The 27981-nt window shown below is 36.6% G+C and overlaps 1 protein-coding gene across 3 annotated transcripts; it reads left to right on the plus strand.

Annotated features, from left to right (window-relative positions):
- The first annotated feature begins 1253 nt into the window (after window positions 1-1253).
- amph (amphiphysin) lies at window positions 1254-27816 on the plus strand. 3 transcript variants are annotated; one of them, XM_026206292.1, is made up of 26 exons: window positions 1254-1369; window positions 6379-6459; window positions 8941-8995; window positions 9079-9173; window positions 10438-10533; window positions 10709-10816; window positions 10955-11040; window positions 13330-13405; window positions 14494-14576; window positions 16318-16456; window positions 16617-16739; window positions 16858-16959; window positions 17117-17140; window positions 17405-17431; window positions 17773-17949; window positions 19763-19795; window positions 20418-20459; window positions 20816-20974; window positions 21391-21444; window positions 22013-22060; window positions 22290-22343; window positions 22626-22667; window positions 24551-24847; window positions 25486-25659; window positions 26380-26481; window positions 26568-27816. In XM_026206292.1, the coding sequence occupies exons 1-26, from the start codon at window positions 1301-1303 to the stop codon at window positions 26670-26672; spliced, it is 2451 nt and encodes an 816-aa protein (XP_026062077.1). In that variant the 5' UTR covers window positions 1254-1300; the 3' UTR covers window positions 26673-27816. The 3 variants fall into 3 exon arrangements, with proteins under 3 accessions (XP_026062077.1, XP_026062078.1, XP_026062079.1); XM_026206293.1 differs by lacking the exon at window positions 19763-19795; XM_026206294.1 differs by lacking the exons at window positions 19763-19795; window positions 24551-24847.
- The last annotated feature ends 165 nt before the right edge of the window (window positions 27817-27981 follow it).

Genomic DNA, 27981 nt, shown 5'->3' on the forward strand with positions numbered 1-27981 from the left:
GAACATATAAAATACATCTGGTGGCATTTTATATATATAAGATGAAAACAGGGGAAAAATAGGGGAAAATATTTAAACGGGATGATAGTGGGATAGAATGATAAAATACGGGAAATCAAGTATTTTCCGGAAATCACGGGAAAAACGGGAGGGTTGACAGGTATGAATAACTGATGAGGTGTTTATCCACTTTACTGTACACGTTTGGGACGGGATAAGGACCTTCTTCGTGATCGCTATAATTTGTGCACTTTTGATCATTATATTTAATTAATTCATATAAACCAACAACGCAGAAACAGGCAGAGAACTATTCTAACATCTTTTAGAGCTGCTGAGATTCAACTCACTTTATTTTCCTTTTATTTGAAATTACAATATATATAATTTTTAGTAGTCATGTAGGATATGTGGTGACTGATATTACGTTAGTTAAGCTTGGCATGCTGTTTGAAAAGAGTGTTTATGCGTGTCTGTGGTTTACACAAATACATGTAGAAAATACAAAAGATTACAACACTAGAACATCTTTTAATTAAATTATCCTATAGGCTACAGTTTGCATATATAAATCAAATTTCTTATCAATATAAATTTACAAATAAGGAAGATAAGCACATTACAAATACTTAATTGAGTCCTAGATAAACACTGCTTATTAACTAAAAATCACGCAGGCCAACTTCAAAGATGCACGAATAAAGAAACTGGTGCAGACAGAATCAGGGTTGGACAGAATAGGCATGCGGTGGTGAATCTTTGAAGAGTTACGCATCTAGCAAGGATTTAACGATAGACAAAATAATCATAATGATTCAAACCATTTCAAATTTATTAATTAACTAAATGTCAGTAATGAACAATACTGCACAAATTATAAAGATCACGAGGAAGGTCATTATTCTGTCCCAAATGCGTACTTACAGTAGCCTATAATTGCACCCCATCAGTTTCAGGTCTATGGTGCCATCTGTTGGCGCAGTAGTGTAACTTAGAGAACAACTTTTGTTATCTCGAGATCACGACAATTAAGTCGTGATAACGATAAACCACTTTTGTTATGTCGTGATCACGAGAAAAATAACTTATTATATCTAGATCACGAGATAATTAAGTCGTTATCCCGACAAAACAAGATAATAAAAAAAAAAAAATAACAATCCATGGCCTGTATGACTTTAGTAGGTCTGGGCTCGCTGTGTCGCGTACTGTCTCTTTAAATGACGCTCCTCCCCCTCCGCGCTCCTCCGCTCTCCTGGTGCTGAAGCGTCGACTTTCTCCTCTCAGAGCACTAGCAGCCATGGCTGAAATAAAGACGGGCATATTTGCCAAAAACGTCCAAAAGAGGCTCAGTCGGGCGCAGGAAAAGGTATGGATTTAATTTTCTTATTTGTGATAGATCAACAATGACTTGATTGTAAGAGGACGTTTGATAAAGCCAAAACCAAAGACAGCATTTTGTGTTCGTGGAGCTGTCCAGCAGATGCTCCGGGCAGGGGAAGGAGATTCAGCTGGGCGATTAAACCTGGATATCTTAGCGTACATAAAAATGTATTTTCTTTTCTCCTTTCTCACATGCATAGTTTACATTTTCACTGCATCAGACCTGAAACATAGTCAAAAATGCGCAGACTGCAATCTTAGCCAGCACTGCCATTTAAAAGCGACCGAGGAGCTGCTCCGTGACAGAAATCCCACTTAAACCCAAGAGGACTTATGATACTTTGAGGTCTTGAGTTTATTCTGTACACCTTCTTGAAAGAGAAACGATTCATCTGAGTTTGTAAGCAATGGATGGCTAGTAGATTATAATGTGTAACTGATGCAGTGTTTGTCTCGCTATACCTTTCCTGTCTGAATTTGGCATGTATCGGTTTTCCATGCATTTCTGTCGATGTTATCCATTCAAGATATTGGATTTTTTTTCTCTGCAAGGTCAGGAGAAGGGGAGGTGGGGGATGCCCTCCTCTATGCGGTATGAATACTAGCAGGAGGAGATTTCCGAGTGTCCACGAGATCGTGAAGGCCGCTTAATCTGGTTGCACAGAGACACGCAACAGTCTTCCTCTGTTTAAAACGAGATATAAATAGACTGCTAGGTGCATGTCGCTATTGCTTGATGATTTATTTTATTTTTTTATTGACAGTAAACTGGTATTTAGTTGTACAATGGGTTTGGTTTTCGTGGTTTTGCTTAGACAGTCAGCGCAATACTTAGCATTTGAATATGAAATGTCTGTCAGTTATTAAACTGAAGGCGTCTGGGACACAGCACAGTAACGTTAGTGGTTTCCCCGAGTACGAGCCGAGCTGCAGTAAGAGGATTGTTTTTCTTTTAATACCCATGGTTCACTCACAGCCTGAAGGCGAAAGTGAAGATTCCCTTGAGATATGTTTCGTGTTTTCATTAGAACGATGGGTGGCACATTGTGGTGGAGCTGCTTTTTAGGTTGAACTGTGGAAAAGTGGGACAATTTCTGGTGGATTCCTGGTGGATGCTTGATGAAAGCTTTATTTGCTCTGCCTTTTGGGATTTTGCGATGCCAAAACACTCTGTAAATAGAACAGAATTATGGTAAAGTGGTAAAGATCATCAGCAAAAAGTGAGATAGTGCTTATATTACTGTATGTTCATGTTAGGTTTATCTCGTGTGTGCTGCAATTTAAGAGCGTCACTGCAACTTCTCTGAAAAAAAAACTGTGTATTTGCCATTTTAATTAGGTCCATATATCTTCTGCTAAAACTTAATGTTTCATGTTTAAAATGGTTAAGCTGGCTTTTGAAACGTTGTTTGGTTTAGCTGGTGTGTTCCTGTTGAAAGACTTGATTAACCAGCTTGATGGAGGTCTGTCAGTTTAAATGCTGTCTGTCATGAACTGCCCCAAATCCTTAAATTTATTAAAAATTAAGATAATGTGGAGCAACTTAATAATGTTTTTTCTCTTTCTCTCTCTCCTTAGCTTGTGTGTGATTTTTTTTAACCACAGTACAAGTTTATATTCTATATAGAGGCTCATTTTGAAGAAACATGTTGACTATCTGTGTAGAATTTTATGCTGAGATCATTAAGATAATTTATTTTAATAATAAGCCCCTTTTACCAGTTATTAATGACTGTTACATTGGATAGCCTCACAATATTTAAAAAGCAATCAATCATGAAACTTACCTTTTTAAATGATGACTCACGCTTGATTATAATAATTAAAGCTTTGGTCTGTTGCCAACACAGAGTAATATTCCCCTCATTTAAAATGTATGAATCTTATTTGTTTGTCATATTCTGGTATCATTTCTAATTTGTCTAAATCATACAATTTATAATTTCAGAATTGATGATGCAGAACTGAAGCTATGCAGACAAATATCTAGTGTAACATGATTGCCTTAAGGGTTAAGACCACATTAAAGAAAAGGTACAACTTACTGCCTCTGGAAAAGAAGATCCTGACCAGGGCAGATAACATGATAAGGGGTGTAAGGGATCCTTTAATCTGAGTCCTGGTGGGGATGAAATACCTCACAATCAACTGAAATCACTCATAATCCTGTTGCTTGCTGTCACAGGAAGATTGATGCATCATGACAATGTAATTGTGAACCGGATGCAGCATTAAGCGCTGGACTTAATGTTTTACAAACATTTTAATGCCTTTGCTAAGCAGGATTACGACAAAAAGCATGTAAATTGATTTGCCTTGTGCTCTTTTGTATTGCTGGATAGGTGTTAGCATCCAAATATTGGGAAATCATATATAAATAAACTGTTTTTGTGGCACTGTTCAATTTGCTGTAAAACATTTGCTTTTCCACGTTATTTAGAAAGGCTATAAGATTTTTACATTATAAAACATTTTATGAAGTATATTCTGGAGGACATCACTGGCCTGTTTGGATGAGGCAGAGTGGAGTGTGTTTTTAAGGCCTAAGTTGGGTTAATATTTCATAGGCTGGCTGCTACTGTTGTATAGTGTTTCCTGACCGGGCTTTGTGTCTTAGATGAGTGTCTTTTGCCTTCTGGAGAGTTCAGTGTTGATTCTCTGGCTCTAGATGTGAAGTTTAGGGAATTTGTTAAGAACTGAAACATACAGACATACAGAATTTGCTCTTTGCCTTTTATAGTGATACAGCGCTATATTTTAACTACGTTGCACTTTTAAATAGTTATATATTTAAATAGAGTTTACAATATCTAAAAACAAAGGGAGGTATTTGGTTTATTTATTACTGATCCCAGCCTAAAAAAAACAACATTCTGAACCCTTTCTATTTTCTATTTGTTATTTTTATCAATATTTTTGTGCATTATGAGTATTCTTTCTGATTATAAAGCATTGTGTCTTTGTAACGTAGATAATTTCCTGATGTCATTATATATGTATGATGAAATGTTATCTATTGATCCATATCAAAGCCTTTTCTGACGTGTGGGTGTCTTACAAAGAAAACATCCAGATTGCACGTTCTTCACAACCAGGAGTGATGCAGAGCTTTTGTATGACATTATTTATGTTTCCGGGGGCCGTCCCTGTGGTTTACTGATCGAGACCTGGGCTGTAGGCCTATACTCTCACTTTCACGTGTGGTGGCAGGTAACAGCCTCACGGCTATTGTCTGTACCATACTGTACTGTGTACAGTTTACTGTACATATTAAACACATAAAACATGTTATTGTAAACATTGCTTAAACATAACACTTGAGGGTTTTTAACTGTCCTCTGTAACAGATGTTTTGCCACCTTCAGTTTGCTTGCAAATGCCAGACATCCTTTCCAGGCAATAAATTCTTGTCAAAGCAACCACAGATTTCTTGTCGACCAAAATCAATAAGCAATAAAATACATTTGAATCTGACACCAAATGATTGGTCAAATGATTCATTGCCAAATATATATATATATATATATATATATATATATATATATATAAACCTGATTCCAAAATGTTGGGTCACTGTACAAATTTTGAGTAATAAAAGGAATGGAATAACTTACAAATCTCATAAACTTATATTTTATTCACAACATAACATAGACAACATATCAAATGTTGAAAGTGAGACATTTTGAAATGTCATGCCAAATATTGGCTCATTTTGGATTTCATGAGAGCTACACATTCCAAAAAAGTTGGGACAGCAATAAGAGGATGGAAAAGTTAAATGTACATATAAGGAACAGCTGGAGGACCAATTTGCAATCGGCAACATGATTGAGTATAAAAAGAGCCTCTCAGAGTGGCAGTGTCTCTCAGAAGTCAAGATGGGCAGAGTATCACCAATTACCCCAAAGCTGAAAGGAGTTTCTCAGCGAAAAATTTAAAAGAGTTTGAAGTTATCATCATCTACAGTGCATAATATCATCCAAAGATTCAGAGAATCTGGAACAATCTCTGTGCTTAGGGTTCAAGGCCGGAAAACTATACTGGATGCCCATGATCTTCGGGCCCTTAGACGGCACTGCATCACATACAGGAATGTTACTGTAATAGAAATCAGAACATGGGCTCAGCAATACTTCCAGAAAACATTGTTGGTGAAAAAATCAACCCTCAGCAATACTTCCAGAAAACATTGTTGGTGAACACAATCCACGGTGCCATTTGCTAAAACTCTATAGGTCAAAAAAAGAAGCCATATCTAAACATGATCCAGAAGCCCATGTTTTCTCTGGGCCAAGGGTCATTTAAAATGGCCCATGGCAAAGCGGAAAACTGTTCTGTGGTCAGACGAATCAAAATTTGATGTTCTTTTTAGAAAAACTGGGTGGCCATGTCATCCAGACTAAAGAGGACAAGGACAACCCAAGTTGTTATCAGCGCTCCGTTCAGAAGCCTGCATCAAACTGTGTATAGCATTTCAAGTTTCATAAAAAGGATATAGCGAAAACTGAGCAGATTTTGAATACTAGTAAAAAAAAAATGGAAACAGGTATTCCTCTTGTGCTCAGCAAATTAATTGTCTGTGTAACAGATGACAGCTATTTCACATGTTAGTCACTATGGGTATGCAGTGAAGTGGTCATGTGACAGAAGTACTTTTTGGCAGAGAGACCTGACAGACTAGGAAGTGTTATTTATGCCCATTCTTCCTCCCCGGCTCCTGCTCAGCCCTTTCTTTGTGTGCATGTCATACTGTCCACAGGGTGTTCATTCACTGTTTGAGGATTCCCTCATGGGAATTCAGTCATGGCTCGGCTGAATCAATGAGAAATCTGTGGGAACTGGTCGCTACATCATCCTTTTCAATGTTCATGCTGGTCTTTATCATTCATTTTATGATCTTTAGACATGCAACTTTTATATAGACTACAAAAAATATTTGGGAATTATGTGTGATGTTTTATTTTTACTCCTTGTTTTTCTGACTGTTTTCAGGTTCTGCAGAAGTTGGGAAAGGCAGATGAGACAAAAGATGAACAGTTTGAGCAGTGTGTGCAGAACTTCAAAAGACAGGAGGTAAGATGAGTCTGATCTGTAGGGCAATACTGATTTTTTTTTTTTTTTGCGGTATAATGGCTCTCTGTGTGATTGTTATGGTGGATTGATTTTCTCACTAGCAGCAGAAAGCCATGTTGTACTTAAATAGCATTCATTTCTATTGTCTCTCATTCTGTGTTAATATATCACTTTTATTAGTGAAAAAATAACCGTTGACAATCTTTATCTTATAAGAGTTCCTGTATACTAGGGTGCAGACACATTTTCTCTTTTGTCTGAAAAGTATTTTAATGATTCTCATTACTACTGTCACTACAACACTTCAATGCCAAAGTACTACAAAGGCACTGACAGGATGCTCAGCACAGATACGAATCTCTCTGTTTCTTTAGAAATCTTTGGGCTAATGCAGTACACTTTGCATGAGCTACTCAGTATCTCAATATTTTTCCTATATCTCAATATTTTATATATCTCAGCATCTAAAGGAATGTTTATTATTATTATTATTAAAGGAACTGTTATTTAAAACAAATTTGCCAATTACATTCAGTAAAATCTATTTTAAAAGCCTTAACATATGGTTACTAAATGAACAAAAGTAAATCACAAAAATGAATTATTTAATTTAATATTTATTTAAAATATTCTACTTACATTTACTTCTGGTATATTCTTATCATATAATAATGTAATAATATAAAAATGATCACCCCAAATGTTTGTGTGACACAATGTGAATCGAGTCAGAATTTTGAATTGATGCATTAAAACATTCAACTTCATTCAACTTTTAGTTTTAAAGTTTAAATCAAAGATGCTGTTGCAACATTTCTTCCTTAATGCTTTTCTTGCTAGTGAGTCACAAGACATCACAAAACAAATCTTTACGAAACGTAATGGGCATCATGATATTCATTAAGATGCTTAATTTTATATCATCACTACTGAAAATACTGTAGTTCATACTGTATTTACAGCCGGATAAATTATATTGGCCTAGTTACAACACACTATTTAACTGGAATTATTTTTAACAGATCTATATTTAAAACTAATTTACTTCTCTCAAATAATTTGATTAATTATAGTGTTAGAGTTATAGTGAAGTGTCTGTGAGGGCAGATGGGTTGGGAATGTGTAGTTCCAGAAGAAGTGTGTGTTTGCAGAAGAAAAAGCAGCAGCCTAATCCCACCCTCTCCACCTGTCCTCACTAATCCTGATTAGACTGCTTTATGCTCCAATGTGCCAGCGCTTCCAGAAACACTCTTCTCTCCTTTGCTCACCTCCAAACTTCTCCAATTATTTACCCCCCCCCCCACCTCCCATTCTTTTGGGGTACATCAAGGACTCTTTGATCTGTACTTCACCATGTTGATAAATTGCTTTGTGCAAAGTGAAGTACATTGCAAAATAAATTGTTTCAAATTAAATTAGCTGAGTCAGAGTCAATCGCTGCAGCTGGAAGATACCAATCACAGCCAAAACCGATCCCACACACCATATGCTGCCAGTCTGGCTCATAAAACGCTTGTTGGAGCTGATACACGGAGCCATCAACTGTACTGAGATATCGTACACATCAATTCTCTGCATCACAGCCTTGAAATATACTGTCAATCTGATACTGGCTAATTGTAACTGGTGTGACTGTAAAAGACACCAGACCCTGTAAATGTTAAACAAGCAAATCCCATTCTTTAGTCAAACTAACTTAACCATTATAATATTTCACACAAAATTACATATTGGCATCTAGTGGCCACAATATACCACTAATTAAGTTGTCTTTTAAAACAACACTAGCACTTTTGTTGAAATGTTTGTGTGTGTTTTTATCAAAGTGATGAGACACTGATTTAAAATGCTCATTTTATGCTGACATATTTCAGACTTCTGCATCTGCATTATTCAACCATAGAGAAAGATCATCAGAGCTGATCGAGGCCATTTGGGCTTTTCATTTCATATCTCCTTGTGGCCTTTTGCTGTCTCATGATTGCTGGGTTTTGTGAAGATTGCAGAGAATGAAATGACTTCCATCTGCTGCATTCACTGGAGAGCTCATTGTGAGCACATCTTTTGTATGACTGCCAGTGATTTTCAGTGTGATGCCGTGATTTCAGCACCACGGACAGCAATTATTCTCCATCACTTGAAAGTCTGGTTATTATAATCTGCAGCATGAAGAGAATTTTACTGTGATTCGATTCACTTCATGATTTTGACTGCTCAGAATTAATGTGTATTTATATATATATATATATATATATATATATATATATATATATATATATATATATATATATATATATATAAACAAACATTTCAAAAGTAGTATATATATATATATTTATAAAACTACTGCCATTTAGAAAACCATTGACAGATGTGAATAAAATCCGAACCCTGAACCCTGATAGCCTGTGTGGTTTAATGCCTAATTTGATGAACCATAAAAATTACAATAAATCTCCTCTTTTGTGTTCTGATCCATAGTTTGAGGGCTCTAGGCTACAGAGGGAGATGAAGGCCTACATAGCAGCTGTGAAAGGTGAAACATTGCAAAATACACACATGCGAGTACAGACACGTTTACTCTATACTGACCTGGTTTCTCTTTTATCATGATTACAGGGATGCAGCAAGCTTCTAGGAACCTGACAGAGTCCCTTCATGAAGTATATGAGCCTGACTGGCACGGCAAAGATGACGTCATGACCATTGGAAAGGTAGCCAAAATTATAGTTGTGATTCCATGTGTTAATACTAGCATTTAAAATACTGATGTTGAAATTTACAGCGAAGAATATTTTCTAAGGATCATAAAATATACTACTGCTATTATAGAGAAAATAAATAAGAAATATTAGTGGTGAAAAGTTGATGAGATCTATCATACAGATGGCTTGAGGGAAAAGCTGAGTAATTGCATATGTAACAAAGCGTCAAAATAGCTGCTAAAGATCAAGGATAGGTGTTGTTGATTTCTCTTCACAGCTTTATATGCTCAAAAACTGTGAAAGTGGGTGAAAATTAAATACCTGACCTCTGATAACCTGAGAATTGTGTTCATTTGGGGAAAAAAATGGCATTCATTCTCACCAACTATAGAACATTCTTATCTGTTTTGGTGAGATCTGGGGTTTAAGAACAGGCAAGAGGTTTTGGCTGTCTCTCACATGACACAGCTGAGGGATTTGTACTCAGTACCAGAGCCAATACTAAAATGCTGTGCCTTTTAGGGAAAATGGGATCAAGTCACTGTGCCATTAAGGTCTATCATGCAGCTCATGCATAAGCATTTCACAGACAATTTATGAGATAGATTCAGAAGGGACAACTGGTCATGTTAATTCTCTGGTTGTTTAAATTCACATACAGCAAATTTAATAGCTGAAACTATAGCATATAGGTATGCATATAACTATTATTTAGAGGAAAGAAATAGGTGTCATGGCCTTTTTGCTATTGAAGATTAATTGCAGAAGATGCAGCTCTTTTTACACAAGCAGGAAAGAAAGTTCATATGTCAAATTGATGAAAAATAAATCAAACCATGACATCTGTGCTTCTGCACACAGATGCTGTTGTTTGAGGGACGGAGTTATTAATAGTGGATACTGACATATGTCATTTTTAGTATATGAGTGAGGCTGTGACTCAACACTGTCCTCAGAGAATTTCAATTTCATTTACCCAAGGACACTCATTTTTGTTTACTCACACTGCACTGAGGGGGAGCGATGAATTCATCTTCCTGAATCTGATTTGCATTCTGTGTGAATGAGTAAGAGCCTAATTAGATTTTAATTTCCCTGCTGCTGAATCATAAATCCAACACTTAAACTCATCTGTTTATGTTGCAGGAGCCACATAATAATATTCAAAGGGGGTTATACAGTAGATTGTCTCTTCTGCCTCTCTGTTAAACCTCTCATGCTTGTTAAATGCTCTCGGTTAATCTGGCTGATGGCTGTCCTGTCTCCTCTGCAGAACTGTGATGCTCTGTGGGAGGACTTCCATCAGAAGCTGGTAGACTCTACCATCGACACACTGGAAACATATTTGACTCAGTTCCCCGATCTCAAGGTTCCAATGTCATTTTACTCATGCTGAGTTGGTTTTAAGGGATGAATCATTCAGATCCCTGTCATCATCCATATTGTTTAAGATGATGCATGTGCCAGCACAGCGCTGAGAATAAATGCAGAACATTCAGCCCAAAGGTAACCATAGTAACCACAAGTGTTTTCCCTCTCTCCAGATACGTGTTGCAAAGAGAAGCAGGAAGTTAATTGACTATGACAGTGCAAGGCACCATCTTGAGACCTTGCAGACTTCAACCATGAGGAATGATAAGAAGATAGCAAAAGTATACAAGTCTTTTCTGTTTGTGCATCACATCATGTTCTTTAAAATGTTATGAATACAATTGCTGAAACCATAGAATTGCTGATACAGTCATCTGAGCTTTAGCTTGAACATATGTGCCATATCTTTGTGCATGTAGGCAGAGGAAGACTTGAAAAAGGCCCAAAAGGTTTTTGATGATCTCAACGTTGGCCTTCAGGATGAACTGCCCACACTCTGGGATAGGTGAGACATTTTAAAGCAGTCATCAGATGCAAAATTCACTTTTGCTGTAGTTTGAACATAAATGTGTGTTGGAAGTATGATTAAACATCCGTCCTATGATGCATTTACTCCTGACATCTGAGCCACTAAAGACGCAGAGGATTAACTTTACTTTCGTTTTGAAGGGAATGATTGACCTAAAGGCGTCAAGTATATTAAGTATATTTTGCTTTAGGTAGACTTTGAATTTCTTGCATTTTAAGATCGATACTATTCAAAGACCATACAATCCTAATTAAAACACATATTAGTCTAATATTGAGAAAAGTGCATTGTGCTCAAGCAGTACTCCAAATAAAGTTGAATTATATTTTATATATCAGTAAGTCTCAAGTGATATGTCAGGAAATACGCTAATAGATTTGAACTATAATTATTTTAAATATATTAGTTTTTTTATCCTGATGTCTTTCTATAGTAGCTGGTTCATTATTTTAATTCTGCTAAGAAACATTTGATATGATGAGACCACCAGATTATAAATTGTATGCATTCATTATAGATGTCTATATTGTGCGAAAAAGACCAAGAGAGTTAAAATTGCCTCGTTGTTTGCATTGTTCTAGTTGGACATTTCGGTTGGTCATGTTTTGCAACACTTTGTTCACATTCAACACTAACTGGTGAACAACATTATATGCAAGGCTAGCTCAATAATTAGCCATCAATCTCTTATATAACAAAAGCCTGGCCATATCATTCCCAGTATAATTATTGTACTCTCAGAGGGGTGGCAGTAATAGTTACAGCCTGGTGCCCTTACACTACAAGGCTTTGGCCGATAATATTGATTTCATTTGACCAAAGGACTTCCTGGAATGTACGTTTACATCCCAGCGTTCAGCATTTATCCATTAGTTGCACAGCATGCTGGCTGTGAACACCGCTACGGTTACAAACATTAGAGAAGGTAAGATGTTGTTTTATCAGGACTTTTAAAGAGAAACGAATATGCTGCAGTGATCTAAGAAGAAATTGTGGCACATTTGTAAAATGCAATTTATGTAGATTGAATACTGTTTGTCTTGTGGCAAAAACATCCTTGCTTTTCATGTTTGTCTGGCGGGAGTTAATATTTAAAGGAACTCTGTGGTATTAAGCTAGTGGTCTGATGTGCTGGTTGAAGGGTAGTGTATTTCTGCATGGTTGATTGAATGCATTGATGATAATAGCAGGATATGGTAGATATGGTTGCATGCAATAAATAGCTGGTTTACACAACAAGAGTCATCTGCTTTGTCACAACGATTAGAATGTAAGTGTCTAGAATTATTCACCAGTTTATTTAGAGCACTTACAATGATTTTTCATGGAACTATATTGATATAACTGATTTACTCTACATATGTGTTATTAAAGACACAGTTCAACCAAAAATGAAAATTCTGTCATTGTTTATAAACCTTCATGTCATTCCAGACTTTCTTTCCTTCTGTGTCTGTCTTTCTTTCAACCATGGAAAGATGATTTTTCTTCATACAGTGAAAGTCAATTTGGTCTAATGTTGTTTTGGACCCCAAGGACTTTTTATTATTTGGACAAAAACAGATGAGGTTTGAAACAGCACGACTGAGAACTATACCTTTAACGACTGTTGTTGTAGACAGTGTTTTGATGGTAATACAAGTAAGGTGTATGTAAATTATGGTCAGTTGTATGTTGTGGTGAATATGCTTTGGTAAGCATTATGTTTTTTGCTGAGAGGGTCTGTCTGTTCACTGGAGCAACAGCCTAGTTACATAATCTATCCAATCAGCAGCTTCCTCTCTGCACCAGGCCCTGCAGCCATGCTCAATTCAGCTCAGACCACAGAGAAAATTACTTAGATACAATCACAACTGTTGCAGACATAAAAAATGGCCGTTTCACTTTAGATTTGTATTGTTTATGATTTTATGATTCGTACCGCTGCACAAGCATGAGCAGAGGCATTTTAGCTAATGACAGCAACTTGGAAATATGATTTCCCATTCTTTGTTTAAAAAGGATTCAAAAGTTTTAATATCTTGCTGCTGTACAGTAATGTTTGAGGTGCAGAGGTTTGTGTTAGTTCATCACATTAGTAGTAATTTTCAGTTATGTGGTACAAAGTTCCTAAATTCCTAAGTTCTTGAATTCCTTAACTCTTCATGACATCATGGGCGTCCATCTGTTTTTATCTTTGAACATTGTCCAGATGCTTCTTCAACATATTGCACACTTGTTTGAGGCTGGAGCCTAATGGTTCTTCTTCTTCTTTGCTCTTTGCAGTCGGGTGGGGTTCTACGTGAGCACCTTCCGGAACGTCTCCAGCCTGGAAGCCCGATTCCATAGGGAGATCTCTTTTGTGAGTTGGTTTATTTTAAAGATGTTAAACATGATGTTCCTCCTGAATGTCACAATCAATGAAAGGGGTGCTAGAAAAACCCACAAACCACGTTCCTCCTTGTGAGTCATACTTGTTTCTAGACACGTAGTGAGTAAGTAACATCAACACAATGAGACTGACATCCTAGGAATAGTTCCTGCTATATGAGGGTTTATAGAGTAGTCACAGGCTACAGTGTTTTCAAGAGTGGTTTATGACAATTCACAGTTTTACATAGTAAGATTAGGAGCTTATTCAGAGAAAAGCTCTTATGCTTTGTCTGAAATGTAATTTTCTATTCAAGCTGCAAGTTGTGCTGCTGCTATTTACTCATGAAAGACAGAAAATGTGTGTGTGTGTGTGTGTGTGTGTGTTTTCTAAATCACAGAAGAGACACTGTTGAACGATTGAGTGATATTTCTAGGGCTATTTAACTATTTAACAATGCAGTGTGGGAAAGCAACTTTTTTGTTTAATTCACTGCCTGATCTACATTAAACCAATAGATAACTAAATACTATTTTATTGCTCTTTATCTTATTTTCTAGCCTTTGTTTGTCTAGTGTTAGAGATATTAATCAGTGATATTTTTTTCACCCACATCTGTCATTATGGGTCTGCACTGAAGGTTATAATGTTTTGGATAGGAATTCTGCATTGTTAGATTATGTTTATTATTAGACACATCATGTGGCCATCAGTGCATTGCTATTGACACATGCATTAATTGTACTTTTATTGTAGGAATAAATACCATTTGTTTTACTTTATTTCACATTAAGAAAAGTCATTTGAGCATTCATTGTTCATGAAGATGATAATAAATGACTATTATGAATGTATTATGTTTTGCATACTATTGTTTTATTAATGATTGTGCGATCAAGTACAAGTTTATGCCAATAAAAAGGAATGAAAATAAAAATTTTAGTAGGCACAACAGCATATTCAGTAGTACCACAGTACCTGAATGACAACATTTATTTCAGTAAGGTTGCCTAAAGCAACTAATTGTGCTTGAGTTTTTTTAATAAATGTTTTCACATTTCTCTTTGTTTTGGATTCAGCTCTGTCATAAGCTGTATGAAGTGATGAATAAACTCGCTGAACAGCACTCAGACAAAATGTTCACGATTCAGGGAGCTCCCAGGTAAGGAACAGTCTTTAACTTTCAGTAACCTCCCTGCACAGAATGTTTTTTTCGCTGATGGTTACATAGTAGACAGTTGTCATGTTATTAGGGATGTAACGATTTACTCAACTCACGATTAGATTCATGATTTTGATTTCATGATTTTTTTTTATAAAATGACATTTAAGTCAAATTATAAATTAAATGTGTCCTTTATTACTATTACTATTATTACTTGGACAAAATGCTGCACGTTTCTTTGTCAAATTGAAATATAACACTATAATAATATTCTAATATACTAACTTGCATATTATTGCTCTTTTGTTGGTTTTGCTTGTTCCATTGTCCTCATTTGTAAGTCTCTTTGGATAAAAGTGTCTGCTAAATGACAAAACTTAAATATAATTTAAATATAAATACCAAAACTAAATAGAATTTTTAAACCAAGACCTAAATCAAATAAATAAGTAACACAAATAAAATAAATCTATTCATATAAATAAATAAGGTATGTTTGTGCTTTTTCCATTTAAAATTAGAGGCAACCACTGCATTTTAATCATGATCCAAACAAAGATGCAGTATACATTCAACATGAGCAGTTTTTAATCTAAAATAGATTGTATAATTTCGAAATTTGAAGGAAAAACAGAATGGTTTGACTTCAGTTTTGTGAAACTATACATAAAAAATATCTACATGAAACCAAAACAGCAGACAAGCTGAATGAGACGCATATTCACTCTCTGGCAGCAGGTGGCACTTGAAGCATTTCCTTGGTTTCTGCTGTAAACAAAACAGCACTGCACTTTATGAATTTTAATATGCATTATACAGAAGCATGATGAAAAGAAAAAAAATACCATCTAAACTTTTCTAAAGACAGTAAGTTCCCCTAACACATACATTCATATAAACTCCTCCCCCTTATTGAATTGCGATTTGTTTAGCATATCAGCTGATTTGAATAGTCACATATTTTAACCGATTTTCAACCGGCTCACGGTTAATCCTTACATCCCTACATGTTATAATGAAAAATGATAAGAAAACAAGATTACTGCCATTATTCTGGCTTTTAATCATACATTTATATGGTTTGGTTCTGTTCTTGTTCTTCCCGTTACAGAGTGAAGCGGTAAGTGGGATAGCATGGACTATTATTGTGTGTATACACACTGGAGGTATACTGTTCTTAGTTTAGAAAGAAAAAAAGAAACACTGTGTTCTTTGTAACAGAAGAACTTTAGTAAGTAAATGTCCTGTGCAAAAAAATTGGTTTGTAGTGCAGTGGACCCCCATAGTTCAACAGCACTGTGCTTGAGGCAGATGATGATAGGGTTTAGTTTTGTTGTTCTGGTACGTGATGGATAATTATGCTTTAAAAACTGTTCTCTCTTGCTTGTAATTTACAAAATAACCCATTGTTATTTAACTATTATTTTTTAGTGATTGTTAAACTTGTCCTACACTGAAGGTACATCATTACATCCAAATATAGCTTCTAAGTGAAATGCAGGTGATAAGCAGAGCTCATTGTGATAATTTTATCTGAACATGGACATAATGGAAATAGTGATGAAGTAAGACCATCTCTTAAATAGATCACATATCAAACCCCGGACATGTTGGTTGCAAGCTGTCTTTAGAAATCTCCACCAAGAGCTCTGATCTAGTGAAAATAATATATTCAAAATAAAAGAAGCTATAATGAGTCGACAAGCTGTTAATTTGTGTGTCATTTTTTTATTGACAGTGACTCAGGTCCCCTGCGATTAGCCAGGACTCCCACACCACCTGATGATGAGAGCCCTGACAGCAGCCCAGCTGCCAGCCCCAACCACACACTAAGGCCTATATCTCCTGGCCCACCTCGACCCAAATCACCTTCACAGGTAGGACTGAAACCCCTCCAAGTACAGCAGCATTCAGAATGAAGATGCGGTTTATTCATGATGTGCAGCACTAAAGTTAATACAATGCTGTCCTTGACCAGTATTTTTGAGGTTTTGATTTGTGAGGTTCAAATGCACACATGGTATCTCTTCATATCAGCTCAAGATGGGACCTCCAAAACCACCTCCTCCAAAAGTTACTCCAACCAAGGAGCTCCAACAAGAGCAGATAATTGACCTGTTTGATGGAGGTTTTCCAGAGATCAGTGTTACATCTCCACAGGTGAGTGAGCATTCACTTATTTTACTGGTAGTATGGAAGAAGCAAAACATCTGCTAGAGCAAAACAGTTTACTTGTACAGAATTTGACCTTCATTTCATTTGTATGCCCTTACTTTAGCCAAATGAGAAACCCGGAGAATCTCTCCTGGACTTGGATTTTGATCCGTTCAAGCCTGATGCCAGTACACCTATTGGGCAGACCCAATCACCCATATCTCAGGTTCTTCTTTACTCTGCTTATTGTATAAAAAATTATAGACAGTGACAGGTCAAATAAAAATTGTATGGATTAGCAATCACTTTTATTTATATACTGTAATAACATGAAACAATCAAAAAGGAAATAGCTAACATTCTTGCATATTATTTTCTTACAGACACTACCTTGGGATCTTTGGACGGTAATCTGCTTTTTTTGTCTGTACTATTTGATCTATATGAGCTGATGTAAAGGAAAACAATCTTGGTGCTATAAGTAACTTGATCACAAAATCCTGTGTTCTGTCCTGATGTCAAAAACGTTTGCTTTGTAGTCTCGTAAAACAATAAATTTGCACTGATATGAAGTGTGGAGATATTGCTGTAATTTCATTACAAGTTTATACGCATTCCTGTCGAGCACTAATTTGACAGCAAATACCTCTGATATCTCTGTTCATTTCTAGGGAAATGCTGCACAGCCTGCACAACCCGTAAGTAATGACTGACGAGAGTGTCTTAGTAGAAAGCAATTCCAAATGTGATTAAAGTTCATGGCATATTTGACCTCCAGCTCTCAACACTTTGGAAATATGGCATACAACTTTTTAAAATGTTAATTTGTTCATTAATGTTACAAATTAGAAATCTGTCCCCCATTTCTCCAGTGTGACATTGTATTGCGGTTTACGCATATTCATGTACAGTGGTTCTCAATCAAATTATTCTTCCTTAAATTGGACTTCTTTTGGCCCCAGCCCTCCTCTGTTGGCCCCCATCATGGGGAAAACTTATTTGGACAGTAACTACTTGTTATTTTTCTTTCCTTAATCAGGCAGCAGATGCTGGCTTCACTGCCAACTGGGCAGCTGACTTTGGCTCTTCTGCCACCACGGGTACAGAGGAATCTGGAAATGCTCAACCTGCAGTGGATGTGCAGGGATGGCCACCTGCCGAAGCCTGGCCTACAGAGGCAGCATCACAGCCTCAAGAAGAGGCAGCCACAGATGAGGTTAGAGCCTGGAATCCGGAAAACTATCCTGAGCCAAACCCAGACTGTAATCCCTGTGCTGTGGGGGGTGACAAGGTCAAGCAACAGCATCCAGGACAGGGGAAAGAGATAGTAGAGGAAGGTCAGACAGATTGGGCTAAAAATCAAGTGGAATGGGCAGAAGAAAAGGCAGGTTGCATGTCAGAGGAGAGAGATAAAGAGGAGACAGTGGGCTTGCAACCAATGCCTGGAATCATATTCACCGATGAGTTTGGTCAGGAGATTCAGGATACCATGGAGGGCATAGGGGGAGATAGTTCCAGATGGGGCCTGTCTAGCCAGGTTGATTTAGATGGATCTGGGTCAGAGTACGAGACTGCTGAAGAATGGGGTGATGTCCCGGGACAAAACAGTGGGTGGGTCAGTGCAGATGATGAGCTTGAATGTGCCGAGAATGAGAATCCAGTTGTGGCATCAGAACAAAGCACTGTGGCCCAAGTGTGCTTTGCAGACTGGGGCACGGTTGATGGTGTCCCCGGGCAGATTACCTCTGCTGACTCTGGATTTGCTGGTGATGCATTTGCAGCTAACTGGGATCAGCCTGAAGCAACACTGTGTGTCTCAGAGCTTAAAAATGAAAGCTTGGATGGCTCGCATTCAGACCCAGCCAAAGCAGGAGCAAATACACCTCAAAATGTTCTTGAATCTACTCCGAGTTCAGACCCATTTGACACTGAAGGTAATAATCTATTTAGTACAGGGGATGATCCTTTTGCATCAACAGGGGATGATCCGTTCGGGAATGGGAAGGATCCATTTGCCAACTCGGACCAAGATCCCAGTGGCTTTCCTGGAAGTGATCCAGGAACCAATATTTTTGGTACTGAAGGGTTATCAACCGAGAGTCCAAAAAGTGGGTTTTATTCCGATCCATTTGCAGAGACCCAGCCAGTAGGTGAAGGACGGTTTGCAACAGACCCCTTTGCCATTGAATTCACATCAGACCCTTTTGCTACTGGGGGCAATCAGGATCCATTTGCTAATGATGTCACATCTGATCCTTTTTCCAATGAAAGCGTTGGGGACCCATTTACCAGTGAGGACAATCAGGGGTGGGCAGGGGGTTGGGAAACCACTGGGACAAAGGAGATTGGTGGAGAAGAAAAAGACTTTGATGTCACTGATGACAAAACTGGACATGCCAATGGGTTTGCCCAGTGGGCAGCTTTTCCTGCACCAGCTGCAGACTCTGAGAACTCCAGTAAAGGCTCCTGGCAGGAGGTGAGTGATAGCAGTGGCTTCTTCTCTTCTGATGGCCAAGGAAACTTTACAGCAGGCTGGCCAAGTGAGGCTGTTCCATCACAAGACCCTGTTATGTCCTTTCCTGGGCAACAAGACACCTCTAATCCTAAAAGTACGATTGCAGAGGGACGGGCCTGTCATAAAGAGCCAGAGAACTCAGACCTGTCTGAAGATGAAGTTGCAAACCGGAGATATGGAAAGTTATACCAAGAAATAGATACAGAGCTGGAAGAGGTACCTGACTTCCTGCCACTCGGCTTAGTTTAGTGCAGAGTAGACTACGGCAAGAATATTCCCCTCCTTTCCTGTCTGCAGATGAATTACTATTTTCCTGCTACAAAACCCTTTGGACCCTGGAGCCCCTCCCACAGACATCAGTCCCAAGACCTGTTCTCTCCTCTCTCCTTTGCTTGCTTTCATAGTTTGTTGGTTTTAATAAATTCAAGTAGAATTTACAGTCCTCCAAGTCTGTGTAATTAAAATACATGTCTTTAAGGGTTAACATGCTAATTACTTATTTAATTCGGTTTAGGTGTCCAACAAGGCTTTTAACGGATTTTCGAAGGTAAATAGGAGCTTAGAAAGTTAATCTAACTTTTCAACAGATTAAAAGAGAATTCTTAATGACATTATGAATTACTGTCAATGTGGCCATACACAACAGCCAGCAAGATAGCATTTTTGCAATGTATAGAATTGGTGGTTTTGTTTAAAAACAAATGAATTTAAAATAATTTAAGAATATCTTTAAAAAAGTTAAGAATAAAATTATGGATCTCACCATTTACAACTAAATTTACCCCAGGGAGTTTCTAAATTATTCCTGATATGTTTTTTTATTCTTACAAGTAACAAATGAAATTATTTTTGTAAATGATTACCCTAATTTTAAAATTAATATGCAGAACCCGGTGTTAAAAATAACTGTGGCACTGCTTTAATATACCTAATGCTATTTTATATTGAATGCTGTAATGCTCCCTACTTATTCCTTTTCCCTAAAAGATCCATTAAATCATTTCTCCCAGGAATTATATATAAAATATATATATATATATATATATATATATATATATATATATATATATATATATATATATATTTCCAGTCTAACCTACTGTAGCTGATTGTTTCAGATTTCACAAGTAAATTTGATTTGCTTAACTCTATTTTCTGTTATGTTTTAGGATGCAACAGTCCCATCTTTTGTGGCTGAGTTTGATAAGACGGTGAGTTGAGTCATTTGATAGTAAGGAAAGATTTGGATTGTAATGGTCTGTATTATCCCTTAAAAAACTCTTACTTAATGAGTGTCAATGACCATTTATTTATTTCCATGAATGCTTCTTTGTAATATATATATTTATATTTTAAGTTCGTTTTTCCTCTTGTTTTCACATAATTTTGTTGCCATGCTCTCCCATGATCGTTGTGCCTAAAATTCCCACTGTACTGACTGTACAACTACTGTTGCAAAGTATGGATCTTTCAAAGTGGTTTTAAACTTAAGGGTTTTATACTGGTCAAGCAGTGAATGTGTCATTGGACATTCCTTCTGATTGTTCTCTTATAAATGTATATAAAGTCTGAGGCTGAGGCCACAGAGGGTGATGTAGCTGAACGAGAAGGTGAAGCAGCCCCAGCCTCTGTACTTGAGGGTGGGGAGAGTCCTGTCACCACTCCTCCTACAGACACACAACCAGCAGAGATCACGGCTTCAAGCCCCACTGCAGAGATGGCCACAGTGAGTGACAAAGAGTTCAACTATAAAAGTCATCAGAAATAGTCATCGCCATCATCATCATCATCATCATCATCATCATCAACACCATTGTCAACGTTTTTACATCAAAGCTTTCCATCATTATTGTGATAACAATCATCGCAACATCTTCTTTCTCATCAAAGTTGTCATAATCGTCATCTTAATTAAAATCAATCTGATGATACTATTATTTTTTTTTTTTATAATTTTCATCAATATCCTTGTTTTTAAACATTTTCATCATCATTATCATTCTCCGTCAGTGCATAAAACATGATTATTGCCCTTGCTGTAATGATATGATCACCGTGTTATCTTTTTGGCTACATATACATGTATTCCCTCATAAATGATCTGTAGCCATTGATCATATCTGTGTACTCTTGTTTATAAAGACCACTGTGGAGTCTCCAGTGTCTGCTGAGACTGAGGCAGCTGAGCAGGCTGAGGTATGTACAGTACCTCTGAAAAATAATTCAAAACACAGTGCCTACGTGTTGGCCATTTTGCCTTTTGTATTTTTTGTAAAACCCATTTGTTTTGGAACCCACAAGTTCTGTTATTTAAAACATTTGATTTGTTTTAACGTTGATTTAACAAATGTTTTGATATTATTTTGATATTATTGACATAAGTGTACATACCTGTACATATAGTTGTTTTTTTAAATTGCATGTAGATTTTTTTTTTCCATAACACGAAATTGCATGCTATGAGGGCAAGCTCTGAATTTTCTTTTTTTTTCTATTAGCCAGTTACATAAATTATTTTTATATATGTTACACAAATTATATAATTTGTGTAAAATGCCATACTAATTATTATTCCTTTTATTGCTTTCATTTTAATTTACACATGCTTTGGGATCAGTTTTAAGTATTGGTTTTACTTTGCATTATGAAAAGAAAAATGTCAGAAGCACAGTTATGTAGTGGATCTTAAAATAACAGTTTTTGCTAAGACTTTGGTTGAGCCTGAGATTTTATTGTTTATAAAAAAGTCTCAACCATTCTTTAGCTTCCAGTTGAGGACATAGAAAAGGAGCAACCCAGTGAAGAAGCCCCGGTAACTATAACTTATGTCTAATGAATTGCATAAGAGAAACTCAGAACTGTCACATATGTACTTGGTTAGTTACTGTATCTAACAAATCCTTGTTCTCTGTAGAAATAGCCTGCAATGTGTCCAAATGAATTATGTATAAAATGCAAGATATGATAGGAAAACAGGTGGTGTTATTTGGAAGGATAACAGAAATTGGAGATAGCATGCATATTTTTGTATTTGCATTTAGGAATCTGCTTCCATCCAAGAAGCACAGAAGGAGTCACCTACAGAGGCGCCTCTGGTAATTTCACTTCAATAATTTTATAATTTCACTGCCTTCCAATTAAGAAATTAGGAGTACTGCTTTTTTATTATTAGCTTCACTTTTGTTTGACCAGTAGTTCACAGAAATGTTTATACGCATCCAGGCTCTGATAGAGATGAAGTAGTAACGGTTGTGAAGGGAAGCCAGACACTGACATGACCAGACAGATTTGTTGACTAATCATTGCAGTATGTGTCGTTAATCATTTGAATAAATGAATGTGTAATAATGCTGACAACCACATTTCTTTGTGTGTAGGCCACTATTGAGGATAAAGAGTCTCCCATTGAAGAGACTCCGGTAACTATTTAAGTCTTAATAGAGTTTATATTTTTCTTTCATTCTATTAGTTCAACATTGCTGTCTAAATAATTACTGTATTTTTATTTATCCATGTATGCGTACATATGTATATTTATTTATTTTCGCTAATTGTTTTGTATCATCATGAAGCCATATGAAAATACATTCATTTAAAAGAAGAAGTTTATTTAAACACTGTTATTGTAGGATATTTCCTTACTAACTTGGATTCCTTTTCAGTTTCCATTCTTGGTGAGTGCTGTAGAATACCCTGTAACAGAATTATTTAGATATTATATAGAGTCTCAGTCTGATATTAAATCATCATCTGGCTTCATGTGAAATTTGGTGTGTTTACCAAACTGATCCACTGGGACAGGATGGTAGTCACACATGTTGTCATTTAGCCTCGCAGAATGCTTTTTTAACAGTACGTGTTGATGGATGGAGACTTCTAACATGCGCTGTGGCATTAATCAATACCTGTAACCCATCTTTTTGTTTATGTGTATGTATTATTTTACGTTTTTGAGGGTACAATGAGCAGTTGCAACACCTGGCAGCACAATAACAAACACTATCCAGTTCTGACATAAGAGATAATTAGAAGACTAACACTGCCACTGTTTCTGCCATTTCTGATTGTACCTTCAATTTAGTTTCATTTCATGTTTTCTTCCCTGGTTACAATAGTTTTGATCCACATAAGGTTGCACACACTAAAGCCCATTAAACAGAGATGATGTCATAACTCGACAATTCCCTTGCTTACTGAACCTTTAAATAGTGACTTAACTGATGACTATTATTACCCCCAAATCACTATTTTTGGTTTCCATGGTGACTCCATTCTTATGGGCAGTAATTTTACATTCTCTCTTTCTAAGCTCATTAAATGGCTAAGCAAGTGAAGTAAATATGTGACCCTGGACCACAAAACCAGTCTTTTGTCTCTGGGGTATATTTTTAGCAGTAGCTAAAAAAACATTGTACAGGTAAAAAATTTTATTTTATGCCAAAAATCATTAGAATATTAAGTAAAGATCATGTTCCGTGAAGATAATTTGTAAATGTCCTACCATAAATATATCAAAAGTTAATTTCTGATTAGTAATATGCATTGCTAAGAATTTATTTGGACAAAACCAAAGGCCATTTTCTCAGTTTTTTAATTACTTTTTTTTGCACCCTCAGATTCTCGATTTAAAAATAGTTGTATCTCGATCAAATAATGTCAGAATCCTAATAAACCATACATCAACGGAAAGCTTATTTATTCAGTTTCAGATGATGTTTAAATAACAATTTTGAGATTTATAAGACTGGCTTTGTGGTCCCTGGTCACATTTTATTCAGGTGTAAATATTATCTATGCATAGCTGAATCTGAATCCAGCAGTTTTGAATTCTAAAGGGTTTTGGAATTTTTATACTTGCTGACAGGTCAAAAATGGGTTACATTTTACATTTATTTTTGGTTCGTGGTTGAACTTTTAGATGAATTCTTCACATGTATATTGAGATCATACAGTCACTATGATCTGAGGAATGTTCACCCATTCCTCTTCATCCAGTAGATAGTGGTCAATCCACTATGAATCGCGACCCTGTTCCTTCATGCCATCTGTTGAACATTTCCCCAAACCAAAGTACGTTACTTGACTTTTGGTGAAACTCAAGTCAACTCAAGTTTTTTTTTGAGAACTGACTTGCCATTCCACATTAGGGACAGTTTTAACCTCAGGAGTTAAACTGGTCCCTGCACCCCTCGTTGTGATACTCTGAGTGCTCCCCTTCATGGTGTTATAAACCGATCCATCACATGAGTGGCTTGTGTTGAGTGTTCAAACACTGGCTCTCACTCCTGAGCACCTCTTCCAGACTATAGATGCCAAATCAGAGGAAGGGGCCAGTTCACTAGAAGCCAAACCAGGAGATGAACCAGATAATGTTGAGCCCATACCAACAGATGAACCTGATAAGGTTGACAGCCAACCAGGAGAAGTTCCTGATAATATTGAGCCCAAACCAGGAGATGCTCCTGATAATACTGAGCCCAAACCAGGAGATGCTCCTGATAATACTGAGCCCAAACCAGGAGATGCTCCTGATAATGTTGAGCCCCAACCAGGGGATGAAACCAGTAAGGAGGGTGCTACAAACAATGGGAAAGAGGAGGTAGATATTCACCTGTGATTCTGCACTTTGGTATGCAGGCCTTGGTCTTTATACGAGACCCTGGTTTCTTTATGGAACCATTCTGAACCTTACTTTAAAACTCTCTGATACTTAGATTTGAATCAAAATGCTATAACACAAAACTATTTTGCTGAGTTTTTATTTAGTATCTTGATGTGTGAAATGTCATCATTTATTTTTTGGTAATATTTCACAACAGCCCCATTTAGTCTTTATGCAACAGAAGAGGTTAATGTTAGTCAATAAAAATAAACATTTTCATTGTTTGTTCACATTGGTTAACAGCAAACTAACTGATGTCAACAGATACATCTTTTGATTTAAATTTTTTTTATTAGTAAATGTAGAAATTAATGCTGTAAAAGTAGTGTTCACTGCTAGTTCTAGTCTGCTAGTAACAACTGAAACCTTATTGTAAAGTGTTATCCATTTTTATTTTATTCGGTTGATTTTAATTTATTACATTTAAGTATGTATTATGTATGTGTAGTCTGTTTCATGTGTATTGTTTAGTTGTGAAAAGCTACTTGACATAAATGTATTTGCAAACCTTACCTTTAGGTTTGTCATTTGAGTTGCATGTTGAGTAATGCTGCTTCTTTTTTGCCTCACCTCAGGAAAAGATGCCTATCCCTTCTGTTGTTATTGAGCCTGCCTCTAGTAATGAAGGTGATGATGACCGTGATGGTGATATCATATCTCCAATTGCAACCAGTGGCAATGGGGTGATCCCAGAATGCCAGACAACCAAAGACATCTCCTCTGGAATGCCTCCTGGATACCTTTTCAAGGTGGATAAAAAGCAAACACCATTTAAGTACAGGATAAAGTACAGTCGTACATTTACAATCAACTGCTGACTGTAACGTTACGTTATTCAGGTAATTACGCGGCTAATCGCCAAATTAATAAACGTGGTAATAAAATCCATGTTCCATATTCTAATATGCAAGACTTCCAATTGATTAGTAACTGTATAATCACAGAATACAAAATACAGTAAACGGTAAAAAAATAATTTGTCTCTAATTATGATTATAAATTAGCATACTATGATAACAAATACCAATTTGCAATATCAAGCAGCAAAATAAACTGTTTTGCAGAGCTACAGTAACTAAGCGGCTGAAACCGGAAGCCTTGCACAATCAACTTAGTTGAAAAATAACGTGGCTATACAGTAACTTTAAAGCTTTCTCTAAGAGAAAAATTGCTCATTGCACTGTACAAAAACAGTCGGCCTACCAACAAGAAGACCACTGCAGAATTAACCTATAGCCTGCTGTAGTCTTTAATTAACTACAATCGAATCGATTACTGAGACACAAGATGACGCCGATATTTATAAAAAGAGAGAGACTGAAAGAAAGTGCCGCCAATCAAATGAAACACGTGACCGCCAGATGGCGCTATTGACACACCAGAATAATGTATTCTACAGAGCCGTGTGGTGAAAATGAACACTGAGCTTTAATGTCCATTATGTTTCTTATTCTTATGCTGTCTTGTAGGTTGAAACGATGCATGATTTTGAAGCAGCAAACACAGACGAACTGGAGCTGAAGAAAGGAGACATTGTTTTGGTAGTACCCACAGAGCTAACTGAAGATCAGGTAGGCTATATGATTTGTATTGAATGATTCTCTTTTCTTATGATAATCATAACCTGATTTTGATGCTCATTTTGATCTTTCGTCAGGATGCCGGCTGGCTCACTGGCATCAGAGAGAGCGACTGGCTACAGCATGGCTCCTCGGCTCAACAAGGACTGTTTCCTGAAAACTTTACGCAGCATCTGGAGTAAATGGGTTGAGTGTGTCGTCAGAAGGCGCATGGATCTGGACGTTTGCAGACAGAGCCACTCGCCGTGAAGTCTAAAGTACTGATGACAGCTGTCAGTCAGACTAGGCAAATACCACATAAGAGGAAATAACACAACAGACTAAACGAAGCAAGAGGAGACACAGACACCTACTCAGAGCATAAAGAAAATAACCAAGCATGACGTAATAGTATGAGCAACCTTTTCTCGCAAACCAAGATAAAATCCCTGTTTTTGTTTGTTTACCTGTGAGCAGCAACGAATTGATGTGTGCTTTGTTGGAACTCTGGTGACCTCCACATGTAATCCCTGTCTGTCTAAAGAAGAACTAAAGTGAGAGTTTCCCCTCTAAAGACAAAAAAGTAACCCTCTCCTCTCTGCACCAAGTGTATTGTATTGACTTTGTTGCTCTACAGCGAATCTTATCAGAATTTGTAGTGATATGATCTATTTAACCATTCTAAGTGTTACACAAAACTTAGGTGTTTTCTTTGAGATATTTCAGATATAAATGTGACATTGCATCATCGTTAGTGTTCTCTGTAGTTTCACGGCTGGCCGTGTGCAGCTGTGGTGGTGGTATTTGGCATATGTTTGATATTGACATAGTTTATGGCCGAGACTTTCAGTGTTTATGCCAAATTAATCAAAGTCCTCTTGATGAATATGGATATGTGTTGAGTTTACAGCATGAGAAATGTTGTGAGAAGAAATCTGAAATATTGCACCTGGCTAATACAGCTTTGCAAAACACAACATGTAGCTCCCTATAATTACAGACATTATGTGTATTTTATTCTCAAAGACATAAATGCAGAATTTATCCTTGAATATGGACGTGGAAATATTAATTTGTGAATGATGTTTTATGTTTGGAGAAATTGTATTTATTCAACTTTATATTTTTTAAGCCAATGATGAACGGGGAAGTTTGGGGTGGGGAATCTAAAAAAATATGCAATATATGTAATTGGTTGATAGAGTAATCATTGTCTTCATTGTTTGGTTCTGAAATGGAAAAACAGCATCACTCCTGTGTTCGTATTGTAAGCCTCACTGTAGAGCATTTCTGTGATCTACATATCTGTGCTAATTTATCTGTAAACTGAATAAAGAATAGTTCATATGTATTGTGGTTCATTTTCACGAATGGAAACAGCATCAGTATAAATATCATATTTACATGCTGGTATAGGCACGTAAATTAAATATATCTATATATATATCTATATATATTATGTTTTGTAAAGACATCCAATTAACGCAAGGGGGAGACATTTATTTATCTTTA

Source organism: Carassius auratus, chromosome 27, assembly GCF_003368295.1.
Source record: "Carassius auratus strain Wakin chromosome 27, ASM336829v1, whole genome shotgun sequence".
Lineage (NCBI taxonomy): Eukaryota > Metazoa > Chordata > Actinopteri > Cypriniformes > Cyprinidae > Carassius > Carassius auratus.